This window comes from Apostichopus japonicus, chromosome 13 (assembly GCF_037975245.1).
Source record: "Apostichopus japonicus isolate 1M-3 chromosome 13, ASM3797524v1, whole genome shotgun sequence".
Lineage (NCBI taxonomy): Eukaryota > Metazoa > Echinodermata > Holothuroidea > Aspidochirotida > Stichopodidae > Apostichopus > Apostichopus japonicus.
The window spans coordinates 682,010-701,543 of NC_092573.1; the positions used below are offsets into that span (position 1 = coordinate 682,010).

Sequence of the window (19,534 nt, forward strand, 5' to 3'; positions counted from 1 at the left end):
AGGTTTCCTGTTCGTCATTCGTTGGAAAAACAATACCCCAGCACGCGTCTGGTCTGACTCTCACAGACTGTTGAAGGATTATTTTTAGTAGGACTTAATAATAACCACATAGTTTTTGAGTTAAATTGTTCGTAATGGTTTATGGCAGAAACTTTGATAAACTCACTGTATACTGCAGTGTGGGTTGGTTTTTAACAGAATTCATCAGGTTTTTTTTGCATTCAATTTGAACAACCGGTAAAGATAAAAGGTCATTTAATGTGTTTTTGTATGAACTTGTCACCATGCACATTTCCCCATATATAGTACACAAATTTACAGTTTCTGGTTCTATGGCACCTCACCTGTTGGAAATACTTTAGTTTTCAACCCAACTCACAGGTTTTCTACTACATTCCCCCTCCATCCCCTTTCTCCTATTTTCTGTTGAAACCTCATCTCGATAATCCTTCCCTTATGAATACTGTTTGATATTCCTCATAAAAGAAAATTGCCCACCTAACCTCATGGGAGCTTCATATTTTTTTCCCCTTATCCCCTCCCTTCTCCCCCACCCCACCCTCAACAGCTCTGAACTCAGATTGCATCAGTAGTAAAAGTACCTACTGTATTTGACTCACATTTCATTCCCCTAGTTCTTTATTCTGGTTTGGTACAACCCATTTACGTGCTAGTTTCTTGTCTGTTACCTGTCTCTGCCTGATCATTGCATTCTGACTCTCTGCCGTGCATAAATGAGCAAGTTTGATGATGCCTTGAATACCATCCTCCCTAGCACACCTCTGTACCATTCAGGGTTGAATACCCAAAGAAGTTAATCAAAGACCTCTTAGAGACAGAATATCATTGTATCTGCCCTTCTGAATCCTAATAGTTTTTAATCCTTTATTCTTGTAGTAAGGATGGCGGTGAAGTGAGAGTGGGTAGGGAGGGGCAGGGGCACTGGGGGGGGCACCGGGGGGTGCAGGATGAAGAGAATGAGGCGAGAGATATACAGGAGAATGATAACTTGAAAACTAGTGGTTTAGATGTCGCTTTTTTTTATTGATTTTTTTTATTGATTTTGGTATTTCTTTTTTTCCTACATGTAGGATCCTAATTGGTATAAGGCCACAAACTCAATCGGTGGCAGTGGTATGGTACCTGTCACACATCTAGGAATGATGAGAGAAGAGGTCAAGTTGTCCACAATGCCGTAAGTACACCATCAACTAGCCTGACTGTATAGTACAACAGCATAAATAGTATGAGTACCAGTAGAATTCCCCTTCGTATGAGTATGAGGCGCTAAGCCTCATATTGTTACACAGTTACCAACTACAGTATATTAGATTTCCAACATGCCTGTGGTATGAATACAAGTTCAGGAGCGTGAGTACCATCATGGGCAACTATTCTAGAATACAGGTACCATCATGGGCAACTATTCTAGAATATGAGTAACAGTATGAGCAAATATTTAGAATATGAGTACCAAAATGGGCAACTATTCTAAAGAATGACTACCATTATGGGTATCTATTCTAGAAAATGAGTATCAGTATGGACTAACTACCAATCGCCTTTTCAACCATGAGCCATGAAAAGAATGTTAATCAGACCAGACCTTGCCAACCAAACAAAGGCGCAAACAATAACATTTATGATTCCTGTCCTAATCCAGTGATGAGGTAAAACGTAAAATTGTAAATTCAGTCAACTGTTAGCCAACCACAAAGTAAAGTCAAAGTTGTTGAAGTAGTCAAAAGTCCCTGAGAGCAGCATCTCTGGCACCAATTTAGTCCGTTTATTCCGTTTTGGCTAATATTTAAATGAGTCATACACTAAGGGGGGACCAGAAATATGGTTCCCTCATCATACACTGTAATACTGTCCCGAATCGGCTAGTAGCAAAAACTGGGATTTGGTTACGGTGATAAGGAACCTTACAGCTTAAATTTAACTATGAGAATCGGTTAAAAGTTGAACTTTTCCATATGTGACTGTGTAACCTGGCTTTATTCCTTGAATCCCTTTCCCTGCAAGCTAACCTGACTTTTTTCCTTGAATCCCTTTCCCTGCAAGCTCCCATCTTCACCCACCTCCTGGTCTCCCCTCCCAACCCCCTCCCCCCTTCCATCCCTCTTCCCCTTAGGTTTCACTGCTGACGTTAGGTGTTGGCATCAACCACAGAAGTTTAATACAATATCACGTTTCTGTCCTCGTTCAGATGGTTTCACGGTAAAATAACTCGAGACAAGTCGGAAGAGATGATGAAGTCCAAACCAAGCGGTACTTTCCTCGTAAGAGAGAGCACCCATTTTCCCGGAGATTACACCCTCAGTGTTTCCTACTCAGGTTCTATAGAACACTACAGAATCTTATATTCAAAAAATCTCCTATCGGTAGATGAGGAAACATACTTTGAAAACCTTGTTAAACTTGTTGAGGTAAGTAACATTTCTCTAGTTTAATTGATGCATCTTTAAAGACCTCTTGTTGTATGAGGTAAATGGTCAAGTCCCACCCACTTTGGTAGCACTATTAAGGCCCTCCCTCCCTCTACCCATGACTTGATTTTGTACATGATATTCGTTGATTATCTGTCAATGTTTTAAGATATATAATGGCTCCCCTCTCATGGCAGAAACACAATCACAATGTTTCTTACGTCGATGTCAAAACTGTTCAATAGCTTCAAAATGTTCAATAGCTTCAAATGGTGTCTGTCCGTGTGCAAGAAGCTTCATGACCTTGGTTTTTACCGATCCGTCAGAGGAGCAAGAAAGATCTTGTGGATAGGTCGGCTTGTTTTAAATAAGCTTGAATTACAGATGCCACTCAAAACTGAAGAAGTTTAAGATTTGAATAAAAGTGTTCGGCTGTCGATCTTGTCCCAGGAAGACAACAGTCTCGGTAGCAAGCTCTTTGTCAAGATGATTCAAAACCCAAAAGGAAGATCAAAATAGTGTTAAAATCAATGGTAGATCCTGTATTTCTCAGAAGGGGGAGGGGGTTGCTAAGAGGCAAGCATCTGTGTATAGCAAGATTACTACCAGAAATGTGTCGCATGAAGAAAAATAAGAACCATAAGAAAGCACTGTACACGGCAAATTAAACAACAACACTTAAAAGCTGACCACTGTGTGCCCTTTTAATGATCAAAATGATATATTTGTAGCTAACTTTGGCAAACTAGAAAATTTACAATTGGGGAACCCCTGAGTACCATCCATGTGAGGCATGAGGTATTGATCTTTTCCTTTCATGTATGGTTTGAATATATTATTTATTACTAATGACCCTTGAGTGTGGCAGAGAAAGTGGGGGCATAATTTTGAATTTTTGGTTAACAATTCCCGGCGTTTTTACCAACCTGCAGAGTGTTACCAAAGTAGGATCGTTGTTGATGGCAATCATTTAAGGAGATCCTCTGTTAGTGTTTGTCGCCAAATATGTGAATATTAATTAGCTGGTAATTAATGATTCCTTTGGGTTCTTAACGATGTAAGCAAGCTAACTGTAAATTTGAAAAAGATTTGTCGACCTTTTTTTCTTTTGCTATTTGTAATGCTGTTTTGGGTGAGACTTTACCAGACTAAAGCCAAAGCCCTGTTATGTGAATAAAGTGTGCATAAAATAGAAAATAACCAAACGTAGTAACATATTTTCCATGCAGCAAAAAACACAGCAGAAATGTCGATTTGTTTCTTAATTTATATATATTTTTATCAAACAGCACTATCAAAAAGATGCTGATGGTCTTTGTTGTATGCTAGGGAAGCCACTGGAGAAGAGAGGTACTGTCAATGTAGCTGTGGATTCCGATGCTTTCAGGGAATGTAAGTACTAATGTAGTACCCCCTTCCCCACCCCCACCCCCTCAAAATGATGCTGATGGTCTTTGATGTATGCTAGGGAAGCTACTATATATATATATATGTATGTGTATATATATATATATAAATATATATATATATATATGTATGTATGTATATATATATATATATATATATATATATATATATATATATATTTATGTACACAAGTTAATGGTGTTGTTTTATAGTTTTAGAGTCTACAGAAGTTTTACACCTCTTTCTTTTCTCATCCATTTCACATTTTAGCCGGTTGGGCAATTGAGCGTAGCAAGGTAACAGTGACAAGAACAATAGCCAGTGGTAACTTTGGAGGTAAGTGGGACACCATAAACTTAACAGATTTAAAATGAATTTGCGTCTACACTTGAGACATAAAATCATTAGAACTGGATTTTGATCCATTTCTGAGTTCACCGGTTGGAATTCTGGTTTACTGTAGCCAAAGATTTCTTTCTTCTCGCAGTACGTTATCTTCCAGTCAGCTTTTCATGTCATCATTTGCTTAGTTTTCATTCACAAAACCGTTATAATAATGTCGCCTGATTGTATAATAACTTATCTTGTTGGGTGTCATCTGAACGTAATGTTTGTCTTACTACTTCTTTTTTTCATGATTTTTTCACCTCTTTATATTTTTTATATCCCCCCGAATGCAATTTTAAACCAGGAGTATTTTTACCACATAAAGGAAAGATTTTTGTGACATATCTTAAGAAGGTGTTCATCACAAAAGTCTCTTCTATATAATGATGATTGTTGGGTTTTTTTCCATCAAAAGAAGAACAAAAATATGGTAAAATTGAAAAATTAAAATTGGCAGAGTTCTACATTATTGAAAATGAGTTTGTCAAGCCACAGTCTGTGGAATTATAACAGTAGTGGTAGGGAGAAGAAATGTTTCAAAAATAATGGTGTGAACAGTTCCCCCCATGTGTACCAAACGACAACATCCTGTATTGAACACATCACAGAGGAACATTTTAACTGGACAATTGTTGACTTTCACATAAATAAAGTAAACATATATCACTAATTAGTTTTCCAATTTATTTAAACAAAATATATATTCGGGATTTATATCCTTGTAGTAGTGATGTCAAAAATCCAAGTAGCCTTATCTTATCGATGCAACTGTGTGAGTGGAGATAAAATCTGCAAAGGGAATTTCCCAAATGAATTGGGGAAAAATGATGTGATTGAAGCTTCCTTGTAGTTAACTTTGGGCTATATTTATCAGGGCAGCTAAATTGGGAGAGTAGGCATTATTTGAAACCAATATAAAAAAATGGTTTGAATCCTGTTCACCTCACAACAAACAAAGTCAAAACTGGTTTATATTTATTCAGTTTATGAAAAATAAATTCATCTATCATGTGGAATTTTGGTGAATATTTTTGATTCTGATGTATTCTGACAACTTGAGGACCCATTGTTGTTGTTGATACCTTTGTTTTTAGTTCTATGTGAGTATCAAAAAAGTGTCATATCAAACACATTGGAAATTCTCTATACCATTGGAAGGTATAACAGTTTTGTTTTTCCTAACTTCCCTCACACATACTGTTCACAGTACTGAAGTCTAAATATGTCATTTTGATGATAGCCACCACATATGCTTCACTTTTGAATAGTGGCAAACATGAGTTTATCAGACACAGTGTGTGTGCGACTCAGAACAAAACTGGGTTATGGTGCAGTGTACTATACTGCAGTATGGTATAATGTAGTGTTGTGTCTTGTACATTTACAGTGCAGTACAATAGTGTACTTCATAACACAGTGTTGTACTGTAAATATAAAGTCACTGAGTTTATCAGACACAGTGTGTGTGCGACTGAGAACAAAACTGGGTTATGGTGCAGTATATACTGCAGTATGGTATAATGTGGTGTTGTGTCTTGTACATGAACAGTGCAGTACAATAGTGTACTGTGGTTTGTTTATCGATAAAAACGAAGCGTAGAAACATTCTTTTATGTCATGAGTACACAACAGAACTTAGAATTCCCCGAAATGTGTTCTCATCACGACAGAGCCCTAATGTTAAGTACCCCATTCGAAAAGTTCTCAATAGTAGTTCTATACAGTAGTACCCATTGGGGCTTAACTAAACAAAAATTTAACATGAATCAGGGGAGATAAATACATATTATTGTGGAATTTAAAGTACTGTGAACAGAATTCATTTTTATTACATTTGTTTAAGCAGGAAAATTGGTGACCATATTGGCCTACTGTGCATAAAAGAATTGTTTCGTTGGACTAAGTAAAATCACAATTATTATTATTATTATTTGGTGTTTCATGTTTGATTGACTTCTCTTTTCAGACGTGTGTGAAGGTCAGTATCTTAACAGGCAAGTAGCCATAAAACAACTCAAAGACAATGATAAAGCTGCACAGGCGTTTCTGGCAGAAGCTTCCGTAATGACGTGAGTATAACGAGTCTTTGTTTTAAATACACAATAAGAAGATTTTTGTTTGTTGTTGATTCTTTAACTGGTATTTTCTTTGTCCTGTTGTTGATTGTTACATATATGTTATACACTGCTCTGGGAGGTGGGTGTTACGTAACATTGAAAGTGGATATGTGAAGCAAAATATGTAAAACTTGAAAAAGTAGGAATTACTCCTAATATTGGACTGTTGATGGTTTATGAATGTTTCAGTCTCTCAATGGTTATTATAATTATAATTATGATAATTATATATATGATTATATTTTTTTCTCTTTCTTTTCCAGTTCTTTAAAACACCCAAACCTTGTTGAACTGTTGGGTGTTGTTCTTGAATACCCACTTCTCTTGGTCATGGAATTTATGTCAAAGGTAATCTCCATCATGAGCGAAATATTTATGTTACCTTCAGTTTCGGTTTTAACCGTTGACATACTCGCCATAACCTCCTAACTCTTGACCCGACCCCTATTAAGTGTTTTTCTATTTTGAAAGCGCAAAGCAATAATTGAGTCATATGTAGTTTGAACCAGTGACCTGAAGCTTATAATTTCTGCCCTCTACCAACTGAGCTGTCCCTTAGCTTAAATATGTCGATCCCTCTATTACCATTCCCTTTGCTGTAGCTACTGTACCAGTCATGAGCCACAGTATCTTGGTTAAACTGTAGGCGGGAATCACATCCCAGTCTCATTCCATACAACCCAGAAAGTATACCACAGTGTGATTGGTACCACACCACTGTTGTGTGTAGACAAATATACCGCAGTGTGATTGGTCACACATGACTGTTGTGTGTAGACTGTAGACAAATATACCGCAGTGTGATTGGTACCGCACCACTGTTGTGTGTAGACAAATATACTGCAGTGTGATTGGTACCACACTACTGTTGTGTGTAGACAAATATACCGCAGTGTGATTGGTACCACACATGACTGTTGTGTGAAGACAAATATACCGCAGTGTGATTGGTACCACACGACTGTTGTGTATAGACAAATATTCCGCAGTGTGATTGGTCACACATGACTGTTGTGTGTAGACAAATATACCGCAGTGTGATTGGTACCACACGACTGTTGTGTATAGACAAATATACCGCAGTGTGATTGGTGACAAACCTATACTATCCAACTATACAAAAATCAGTCATGTTTAAACGATCGACCACGATGTTTCTAATGATAGCATTTGTCACTCTCAGTTTCTATTGGTGCTCTAAACATCTGTTTGTCTATTGTCTCCTTTCTCAGGGTAACCTGGTCGAGTACTTACGGTCAAGAGGTCGGTCTGTTGTAACACCAGATCATCTAGTTCAGTTCAGCCTGTAAGATTTAAAAAATTAATAAAACAACCGTTTTTATGCTACTCATGAAATGTTTCCACGATTCATCCCTGCTCTAGTATCGAATGGTATTATTGCGAAGGTTTGCACAAAATTCAGGAATCTGTTGCTGCTCTTACTGACTGTTAACATTTGTACACTCTTTATTGTAAATGCTTGAACTTCTAATGAATTATATATTTATTACACTGTACAGAAGTGATTTACCTTATTGTTTGTATCATAAGGAATAGCCAGGTTAGCTAAGTACTTGATTTTAGATGTTAACACTTCTAAAACAGACTCATCATTATCTTAAACTTAAAAGCTTCACAGGTAATGTCACTCGAAACACCCATGTCTTATATTACTCACAGAAATTTTTTTGTTTTTGTTAATAACATGAATATGCCTAATATTAACTTTTGTTACTGGTACATATTTCCCCATCAGAGATGCTGCAAAGGGGATGCACTACCTAGAAAAGAAGGGACTGGTACATCGAGATCTGGCAGCCAGAAACATTCTCATCTCGGAGGAAGACAGAGCCAAAGTCTCAGATTTTGGGTTAACAGCAGCAGAAGAGCATAATCAGTACGGAAAGGAACTACCAATAAGATGGACAGCCCCAGAGGCCTTGGATAGCAAGGTATGGGTCAACTCAGGTTAGGGGAGGGGGAGGGGAGGGGGAGGGCTGGTGGGAAGGTCATGTACAGTAGAGGGCGCAAGGGAAAGGAACTACCAATAAGATGGACAGCCCCAGAGGCCTTGGATAGCAAGGTATGGGTCAACTCAGGTTAGGAGGAGGGGAGGGGAGGGGGAGGGGAGGGTAGGGGAGGGCTGGTGGGAAGGTCATGTACGGTAGAGGGCGTAGAGCATAATCAGTACGGAAAGGAACTACCAATAAGGTGGACAGCCCCAGAGGCCTTGGATAGCAAGGTATGGGTCAACTCAGGTTAGGAGGAGGGGAGGGGAGGGCTGGTGGAAAGGTCATGTAACAGTAGAGTGTGCAAGGGAATGGGTCTACCTTCACAGCTACCAGAGGCTGGTATGGTTTCACTAAATTTAAGGCGGGGTATGAGAGGTCATCCAAGGGTGCATAGTACAAGGAGAGAGTCTCTACACAGGTGGCAGAAACCAATGGCCGGATAACGAGGGGGGGTGTGGAGGAGAGGTCATCTAAGGCAGGAGGGTGTAAGGGGAGGATCTGTACATAGATGGGAGGAACCAGAGGCTGTGGATAGTATGGTATGAGTAGACTAGACTGAGTACGGCAGGGGGGCGGAGGGTCATCCAAGGGTGGACGGTGCACGGAAAAGCTTCTAGACATAGATGAATGGGCTGAGAATAGATGGAAAACACTCAAGGTTTTTGGAATGGTAGGAATAAGGAAGTAATAGCCCAGGCTGAGAGGAGGAGCACATTTAAGGGTAGAGGTACATGAAGATGGGACTGCATATAAGATCAAAGACACCAGAGTCTTCTATGGTAAGGTACAAGTTAGGTAGTAAACAGGACCAAGGATGGGAGGGGGAAGGGCTGTGGTTGGAGGGTGTATGAACAGGGGGCTGTATATAGACAACAGTAACCAGAGGTGCAAGTAACCGGTAACAAAGTAATAAAATGGACTGAGAGTGTTCTGTGTTTTTGTTTTATGACAATGCTTCTACCAACGTGTAACTGATAAACATGAGACATTAATTTTATAAAACTTTTTTTACTTCTCCAGAAATTTTCAACAAAATCTGATGTCTGGAGTTTTGGTATACTTCTTTGGGAGATATATTCCTATGGCAAAGTGCCTTATCCAAGAATTGTAAGTTATATGGTTCTTCAGTTTAGTATGTAAAATGTTTTCAACCCTGTTTTGTTTATTTGTTTGTTACACATATATATATGTTTATTTAACATTTTTAAAGCTCAAAACTTGTAACACATTTGTTTCTATAATTACATCACTTTACAAAATTTAATTCTGTTCTGTTAAAATATGATACAGTAATACAACTGACTTTTTGATATTGATTGTAATTACTAAAGACAATAATTAAATTAGAAACCTATTAATAAATTGTTCATCTACTAGAAGTAGATATGTAAAACACCCCTAGGACCTGTTGCTTCCATCATTTAAACAAGTTTTCCGTTCAGAGACAGACAGAGAGATCCCAGATAAATGACTTCATGAAAAAAAAAATGACAGAAATTAATATCTGTATTATCCTTGGAGTTTACCCTTACACTTTAGAGAGGTTTAATGCCGCAAATTTTAACATGACAATTCTATTTTGTCGGCAAAATAACATGTTTGACAGAAATGTTTAATGCCTTAGGCACTTGTTACTCCAAAGTGTTGAACTGTACATCCCATTACCACTTTACTATAAGAGTTAACCTGTTACATGATTTGGAGGGTTCAATTGTTATCAATACCCAGGTAGAACTGAATCCCTTGCACCCAGTTGGGACAATTTTTTCTGTACTGTAGTGTCATGTCCAGCTTCATCGCACACGTATTGTCAGTACGAGCAGTATGAATATCATATTTCTATCAGATCAAGGTTAGGAACTGTTTGTACTGTCAATACCAGTGCTTTGAGAGCATGATATTGGAGTACAGGTTAGAGTGGTATTAGCATTAGGAAATTGTCCCAACTGGCTGATCCCTTGAAGCTTTATATGTGGTATTCCATCATGCAGCAGAAAGGGGAGGGAAAGTCATGAGCAAACATTTCCTGTTCTTCGTATAAATTCCTGTAACAGAATGAGAGTCTGTTGTTAGGTATTACTAAGTATCATACAAACATATTGCTGTGGCATCATAACCTTATAAACTGAACTAACCCAAATCTTGAACTGCTATACAACCTAACTGAACATGAATGTTAGTTAAAAACCAGCCTAGCTATAAAAAAAGACATTTACCATTTTCATTCACCTCTGCTATTTACTACAGCCATTGGCAGAAATCAGGAAGTATGTCGGCAACAAATATCGCATGGAAGCTCCGGACGGTTGTCCGTCCTTTATCCACAAATTGATGAAAGATTGTTGGAATATTTCACCAAAGGAGAGACCTTCCTTCCAATCGATAGAGAGAATTCTTGAGAGTGTCCAAGGATCCGTTGGGAGAAGCTAGTATCGACACACAGTGTTCCTCCATTTTGCTTTTGAGAAAAAACTGGAGCGTTTCCATGGCTGCAGCTGCCACCCAAGCTGCTTCGGGACAACAGCATTTATTTTACTTTCTCTTGTATCGATAAGAAACAATGGTGCCAAATGTTGCCTTAGTTTCTTAAAACTTCCTCTCTTTTTGGGATTATTAATTTAGAAATGCCTTAATGGGTAAGGTTTGCAACCTGCTCCTTTGAACTGCGAAAATGATTGGTCTTGAAAGAGTTTTTGTTCTTTCAGTAGTCGTTACAATAATTGGTGAACGCAGTTTGGGAGAGATTAAGCCACTCTTATATATATATAAATATATTTTTTATGTGTCCAAGGTACCAACAGATTGACAAGTCTCTTGTGGTTCTAATCCCAAGATAGGGTACCGCCAGGCCTCGACAAATACGGTCGCAATCCCGCCAATGGCGAGTAGAAATTTGCGACTGGCGAGCAAAAACTGCATTACGTTCGACATTAAGGCGAGTGGCTCATTCGCTCACTGACTTTGTACGATAGGTTTACTATTAACTTGTGAGCCAATCAAGAAAGGCCTATTGCCTAATGTTACACATCACAGTAGTATTATCAAGTGCACTGTTACAAGTGGGTCCTAAGGAACAGCTCTGTTCACCAGTTCGAAACTAATTTGATACTTATCGCTCAACAAAAACTCAAACAGGGGTACCTTGTGTGTACGATCGGTACAAATGGGAAAAAAATGGCGAGGAAATTTAACGTTTTGGCGAGTAGAATTTCAGACTCGGTCCCCAGTTGGCGAGTAGTTTTTAAAAAAATTGTCGAGGCCTGGGTACCGCATTAAGTTTGATTAGGAAATGAGTCATGCGGCATCTGTGTCCGTACTTGAAAGAAAGTGTAGGTGGCTGTTGATAGTTCTAGCCTGTTACCTTGATTGAAATTTTGTTTTCGTTAAGTTTAACTTGTCCAGCATATGCGAGTAAAAACATTTAGCTAGCACATGCCATTGTTAGCTTTTGTCTTTGACCATCACTTAGTATTACTATTGCTACTAGTTATTGCTTGACCAACAAATAAACTGGTGTTATCTTCACCTTGCTGGACAAACACCTTAGTTAGCTTTAGTAAGCTTTGCCTTTTCATATCGTTGTTGGGTTCTATCTTGACCTGCATGTGCAAGTATAAGCATTGCCTAATCCAGCACTGATTGGTGTTAACTTTACACATTTACGATAGTTTCCACATACCAGTATTAGCCATACCATGTCTAGAACGTGGGGGTGTCAGCATAACCTCATCCAACAGATGCAGGTGTCATAGTTAACTTATCCAACACATGCAGGTGTCATATTTACGTGATTCAACACATGCAGGAATAATCTTCACCTTGTCCAGTGCATGCAGGTGTAAACTTTACCTTGTCTAGCACATGTAAGGAGTGAGCTTTACCTATTCTAGCACATGCAGGTGATAGATTAACCTTATCCAGCACATGTAGGTGATAGATTAACCTTATCCAGCACATGTAGGTGCTATCTTTACCTTCTTCAGTACATGCAGGTGTAAAGCTTTACCTTGTCCATAAATAACAAGATTAATTTTTATATGTCCATCCAGGGGCGTAGCGAGCGGGGGGGTGTGGGGGGGTGTCACACCCCCCCAATAATTTGGTCGCTGTCGGCAAATTTTGGGTCTGTCGGCAAAAGGAGAAAAGGTGAAGAGAGCGGAAGGGGAAGAAAGAAGGAAAGCTGAATAGAGAAAAGGAGAACGGGAGCTTCTTCCGTGCCAAATTTGACTTAAAATATGCACCAGATTGCATTTAAGGACGTTTCAAAACTAAAAATTTTCCAAATGGGAGGGGTAGACCCCCTACCCTTAGACCCCTCCCCCATTTCAGTCACCACTTCCAGATCCGTCGGCAAATCAAATTTGACTTAAAATATGCACCGATTGCATCTAAGGACGTTTCAAAACTAAAAATTTTCCAAAGACCCCTCCCCCATTTCAGTCACCACTTCCAGATCCGTCGGCAATTCAAATTTGACTTAAAATATGCACCAGATTGCATCTAAGGACGTTTCAAATCTAAAATATTGCCGAAGGGGAGGGGGAACCCACAAAGGGGAGGGGGCACCCCCTCCCCTTAGACCCCTCCCCCATTTCAGTCACCACTTCCAGATCCGTCGGCAAATCAAATTTGACTTAAAATATGCACCAGATTGCATCTAAGGACGTTTCAAAACTAAAAATTTTCCAAAGGGGAGGGGGACACCCCCTCCCCTTAGACCCCTCCCCCATTTCAGTCACCACTTCCAGATCCGTCGGCAAATCAAATTTGACTTAAAATATGCACCAGATTGCATCTAAGGACGCTTCAAAACTAAAAATTTTCCAAAGACCCCTCCCCCATTTCAGTCACCACTTCCAGATCCGTCGGCAATTCAAATTTGACTTAAAATATGCACCAGATTGCATCTAAGGACGTTTCAAATCTGAAAAATTGCCAAAGGGGAGGGGGGCACCCACAAAGGGGAGGGGGCACCTCCTCCCTTTAGACCCCTCCCCCATTTCAGTCACCACTTCCAGATCCGTCGGCAAATCAAATTCTCCACACCCCCCCAACAAAAACCCCTTCGCTACGCCCCTGTGTCCATCAAATGCAGGTGTAAGATTTACCTTACCCAGCAGATACAGGTGTGAGCTTTACCTTGTCTAGCACATGCAGGTGATAGATTAGCCTTGTCCAGTACATGCAGGTGTTAGGTTTATCTCATTATTTGCAATGAAACATGACATGGTCAAGCTAATATACTACATGGTTACTGGATTTTGATTTTACATAGCATAGACACTTTATCAAAGTCACTCAGAAAGGTGCTGTAAGCATCCCTAGTGAGCTGAAATATTTATTTTATTATGCAAATTTATTCATACTTCTTCCTGGGATTGGTCTAGGAGGGTTGTTGTAGAATGGAGAGCAAACAGCGATTGGACCTTTTCAAGTAACTGATAAGTTTGATGAGAGATTTGAACAACACAAAGATATCTCTATCTTTGTCTATTTCTTTAAATCTCCAGAACATAAAGTCCACAGTATTAAACAACAAAGTATTGACAATGTGAATCTCTATTGTATGAAAATAACCCTAAGATTGTTGCCTTATGTTTCACCACTACTTCAAACTGTCTTTCTTTAAAACTCACATCACTGGTATTACCTTCAAACTTAAAAAAGTGCTTAAAGTTAATACAAAATTACTAAAAGTTTGCAAAAAACCACTTTTATTTGAAGTTTTAATACTCCAAATTCTTTTTTGGCATCAAGGTTTGTGAAATAAGACGATCAGATATCTCGGTGAGGTCAAAAGTTTTGAAGGTGTCGGTTTTATATATGTCTGGAATTGTAGGTATGATTGATTATATTAAGTTGTCTAGCATTCTTGGGGCCAATACTGACAGCCCTTTTAAAGCAGCTGGCAGGGTCCTATTTAGTATCACAAATCAAATTAAGAACCATATTCAGAGAAGACCACATCAAGCTGTAAACATATTCTGAAACTCCTTTAAAATCTAGTACACAGGGTTTTTAGTTAACTTGAACCCATGCATCACCGAGGCACAGCATCATCCGTATCAAATACTCCCCCCAAACATTGGGAAGGAATTATTTGTGAAAGTAGACCTAATTTAGTATGCCTAAGAATGCAGCATATGACATCTAAAACTTCAAGTTTTTGTTGAGGGCACCCCCTTACCCACCTCCCCCCCCCCCGTACCTAATACATGGGAGTTGGCTTCAACAACCAGGTCAGACTCCCTCCTCTTTTAAAAATCCTGGATTCCTGCTGCCCTTAGACAAGAGAACTTATATAAGATGACTTTAAGCCTGCTGTCATTATTGACCTTTAAAGGCCAACTACACACTGTCTGACCAAATCAAAATTGACTGTCTAATTGTGGAAAATTAGTGATAGTCAGGTGGTAATGGGTACTTTTAAGAATTAGACTGCCCAGTTTTAACAAATGTTAGTAATTGCAGGGACAATGAATTGGCATGTGACCTGATGTTAGCCCAGGTTTTAACGGAAAGCAGTCGCTTTGTGCTCTAATGAGGTCGTTTAGTGTGGGGTGGCTTAATTTTAAGACTATGGGGGGTGTTCAGGAGTGTCAAAAATTAGGTCATGATGTTTGAGTTAAAGTTAGGTCAAGTCGGGTCGCTTAATAACAGATTATAAAAGTCATCTGTATTGACTTACAGACTTTATTCTATCAACATAGAACCATCTCATCCTCCAATCCTATCCTTGCATTCTCATTCAAAACTGTTGTTGTGTTTATTTTCTCCATTTCGTGGTATTTGTTGTCAGTATTTGATTTCTTTCTTTCTCTTATTTGCAACTTTACAACCAGTCGATTGTAAATTAATGGCATACAGAATAGAAATTGCAATTCCATTTGTTATAGCAGGTGTATTTAATTGAAAAATTTGTTACGTTCCATATTTATGTTTTATACTTTATCTTAATAATTGAATATATATTTTTTGGTTTCTCTCTAAGCATTTGATTTCGACTGGCCAAGTTATTTTTATTTCATTTCATTTTTATTGTTCTATACCCCGAAGCATGCAGGCATGCTCGTATACCTAGCCCACTTCCGGGGGGGGGGGGGAGCATGGATCCAGGGAGCAAGTTTGTGGTAACGGTGGGGTGCCCACTATGTGATACAACTATATAGTTTGCAAGGGGAATATAAACCTTTCTCAAATGACATTATTTTTTGGTTTATAAATTTACAGGCTCAGATGTAATATGATATTGTATTGATATTTTTACACACATATACTTTTTCATTCCCAAAGCCCCACACCACCTCCTTGATGGTATGTAGTGAGATCAGAAGTACAAAGTAATATTGATTGCTTGAACTTAAAGAAATGAGAAAATGAGCAAAGACTAATGCATAATACATCAGGAAAAGCCAGAGATATAAATTGAAATTGTAAATGGATGGAAAGGGTATTTAGTTTTGGTTTCAGGGTAGACAGGAGCTCAACAACAAGTCTCAAGGAATTGCTTTAACATTTCTTCAAATTTAAACTACCCTCCTTGTTATTGTTCTAGAAATGTTGCTATTTTTCCTATGTAGATTTTTTTTAAAAGAAGCATTTTCTCTTTTTTCACCTCCCCCCCCCCCCTTTTAGGTTTTTTTTAAATTTTTTTTAATTACAAGTTTTTCTTGTAAGTTTGGCGGCTTGTTTACTTAAGTTTAGTACATATTTCAATATTCTGCTAAAAAAAAAATCTTTTTCCAGAATTCTGGATTCAAAATTGCCCACCTACTGCTTTTATGCAAATAATTTTGATAGAAAAAATATGCCATTTATTTTTTATTTTTATAAATAGCAAAACAAGAGGAATGAATCGGTTTATATTGACTATCTGGTAGTATTTGTATCATAATTAGTTTTATAGAATTGCAGTTGACAAAATTCATGTTATTACTGGTTTAAAGTTTTTCAACCTGAAATATCAAATTTCTCTATTAGTAGGTTGACAAGAAAAGACATATATCTGCAGTGGTCCATACACGATGATAAAACAAACTGTTGCATCCATCATAAGGTCTCGCACGACAAGGTTACATTTGTTCCCACTTTGCACTTTGAGCGTTTCTTTTGGGTAAAAATCTTTGTCATGATAATGTCACTAGAACAATAGACCTATAAGTAACAGGTGAGGCATTCTTAATGGACAATATGCTTTCATGTTTTGACCTATTTAAGTGTAATTTAAGTTTGTCTCGCTATCTGTGTTTGTGTTTACTTTTGAAATTTCACTGCAGTTAAATCCTCAATCTACTAGAGTCAAACATTTGTATTGTGTTATGTCCTGTTTATTCTCATATCAGAGACTTTGATGCTGTATGGGTGGAGTGTGATAGATGTAACCATTCTGCATGATAATGGACTGCTAGAGATATTTGCTATAATCTCTAGCCAACCAATCATTTAAAGACAAAAAAGAAAACTGATCTATTAACAGTCAGTGAGAAATTGTCTGGCTTTTTTTTTTGGTAAAAGGATGATAACAATGTCAGAGTGTTAACTAAAGAATGCAAAACTATCAAATAAAAAAAAAAACAGTATCACCGAAGGTTTTGTTGAAACCATATTGTGCCTTATAAACATTTTAGTAAGTTTTAACAGTGTTAATGACATGGAAGCCAATGCGATCATTGACACAAGAAAGAAAGTCAATTACCAATAATTGATTTTCATGTGCATCTCAGACAGTTAATTATTAATGTAAGTATTTACTAAAAAGGTGTGACTAATGAATCATAATGATATGGTGAGAAAGTTTCATCATATTCAAACCAAAATGACTACAAAATGGCAATTGTTTTTTTTAAATTTTGTTGAACTTTTCGATTGTTGTGTCAGTCTGAGAGGATATAAACTGAGAGAAAATACATAGGAATGTAGAATTAGACCTGTATGCATATATTATATGTGTATATATATGTGTATATATATGTGTATATATATATGTATATATGTGTGTATATATATATATGTGTGTGTGTATATATATATATGTGTGTATATATATATATATATATAAATGAAAGCATAATGTAGGAAAATATATATATATATTTAGATGTATATACATACATGTATATATACACACATACTTACACACACATTTATATCTATATATATATATATATATATATACATATACATATATATATACATATATATATATACATATATGTGTAACATGTAAAATATAGATGCAAGTTCAATGTATGCTAAATGAATAGGTAGAAGGTTGAAAACCAAGTGCTTCTTTTCTTTAAAGCTTCTCATTTATAGGTAGCTATACGTTTGGCAATGTGTTTCTAAGTATTGTGTTTGCCAGTACTTATACGAATCTTTGAGAGAATTAAGATGTATTATCTATGTTATTTTATCATTTGTAAATAACTTAACAAGTTTTGGTTCTTTAAGAAATGAAACAAAGAACTTCATGTTTTCTATTACCCTTGCACTTACAAAATATTTTCATTACAGTGAAAGATCAGAGTTCATACAGAAACAGCAACAAAATCTATTTACCAAATATTGCAATTGAACTTCTTTTCCACAGTGCAAGTATATTTTATGTACAAGTGCCTTCAAGTAATGGAAAAAAACAAATAAATCTCTTTGTATCAAATTATACTTTAAGCATTTTCCTTAACTCTGTTTAATCGCGAAATCATATTGTGTTTGTTAATCATTGCCATTGATGACGTGCGTGTGCATGTGTGTGTGCCTGTGTGTATGTGAGGCAAGTACAAGAACCCTGTTGTTTCTGTGGAGGTCTAAGGTTATGTGGGCCAACAAACAGCAAACTCCAAAAACTTTGTAATCACAAGAACTCCCAAAGTAGAATATGTAGCATGCAGGCTATTAATAAGCCCTAATGAGGTGGACAAAGGAATTGGGGGGGGGGGGGTGAGGAGTCTGAAGTAGATAGGGGAACAGCAGTCAAGAAGATTTGATTAAATTCTCCACTTTTCCAACCATCACTCCCTGCCAACCCTATCTCCAGTGATGTGCAAAGGGTTTCCAAGTTAGGAGGTGGGCCAAACTACAGATTTCCAACGACTAAGTGTGGTAGGGGCATGAACCTAAATTTTCGCATGAGGGGTGTGACTATGGTCGTTGATTGGGGCTTCTTTATAGGGTCCTTGCCGCCCCCCCTACCCCCACCGACAATGAAAGTGATGCATTCTGGTGTATGTTTAGACTATAATTTGTTACATAATTAAATAAGCACTTTCTAATTTTGAAAAATCCATCGACTGAATGTCTCCTTCCGACTGATGAGGATGGTGGGGGAATGTCCCCCTCCCCGCCTCTTAGCGTTGCGCACATGATAGTCAGAAATTTTATTAAAATATCATACAGTGCATAATCGTTGCATTTCTCGTTCAATGGAGCACGACGTGACAACCATACTTGTAATGTTGCATCAAAGGACATTAATTTACTACATACGTGGATGCCGTGCAGCTAGTCGAAGTTTTATCATTGATACATAGATTTACTATAGTTTCCAATACATGATCTCTTAATATTACAAGTTAGCCTAGATCTGTGTATCTATCCGTCTGCTTCCTGTATTTTAGTTGTGTGGTAGTGTGTGTGTGTTTGAGAGAGAGTCGGTGCGTGCGGTGTGCGTGTGCACTTGTTTTGTATTCTGACCGAAGACTTGAACAAAAGAATTCCAAAGTCCTCGGATGTGATGTCTAAAGAATCACCACGTCCTCGAAAGAATTCTATTGTTATGGGGTATTGTTAAGGTTAGGGTACGTGGATTTGAACAATGAAAAAAAAACAATGGGGTCCTCGGTCTGAATGTAAAACACACCTAAGGGTTCGTATGTGTGTGTTTCTTCCTTCTTCTTCTTTTTATTATTTTGTTTTCGTTTTTCTTTCGGCGATACTTGACGGAATTTTGTAGAATAAAATACAGGATTATCTCTTTACTGAGCAATGAGCTTATTTAACTGAGGGGATAAAATTACCCGAGAATAGCGATAAGTGCCTGATGTGCCCCCTTTGTACTCGTTGTGTCCCTGAACTCTCCTCGATTAAACCAGCAAATATGCAAGTGAAGAGAGCATCGGTTTACCTACTTGTAATTATTTCAAGTATATGACATACAAATAATAATCTTAACAAGCTGGTATAT

General features: G+C 37.7%; 1 protein-coding gene across 3 annotated transcripts in view; it reads left to right on the top strand.

Annotated features, from left to right (window-relative positions):
- Nucleotides 1–18,015, top strand: part of LOC139978209 (tyrosine-protein kinase CSK-like) — a 33,593-nt gene extending 15,578 nt beyond the window's left edge. For 2 of the 3 annotated variants that reach the window (XM_071988152.1, XM_071988153.1), the window contains exons 4-13: nucleotides 1,092–1,195; nucleotides 2,210–2,429; nucleotides 3,719–3,821; nucleotides 4,107–4,172; nucleotides 6,190–6,292; nucleotides 6,604–6,688; nucleotides 7,573–7,646; nucleotides 8,097–8,292; nucleotides 9,373–9,459; nucleotides 10,600–18,015. In XM_071988152.1, the coding sequence (XP_071844253.1) occupies nucleotides 1,092–1,195; nucleotides 2,210–2,429; nucleotides 3,719–3,821; nucleotides 4,107–4,172; nucleotides 6,190–6,292; nucleotides 6,604–6,688; nucleotides 7,573–7,646; nucleotides 8,097–8,292; nucleotides 9,373–9,459; nucleotides 10,600–10,782 (1,221 nt within the window). In that variant the 3' untranslated portion in view covers nucleotides 10,783–18,015. The remainder of the gene's footprint in view (nucleotides 1–1,091; nucleotides 1,196–2,209; nucleotides 2,430–3,718; nucleotides 3,822–4,106; nucleotides 4,173–6,189; nucleotides 6,293–6,603; nucleotides 6,689–7,572; nucleotides 7,647–8,096; nucleotides 8,293–9,372; nucleotides 9,460–10,599) is intronic. The other variant, XR_011796924.1, reaches the window with a different exon arrangement.
- The last annotated feature ends 1,519 nt before the right edge of the window (nucleotides 18,016–19,534 follow it).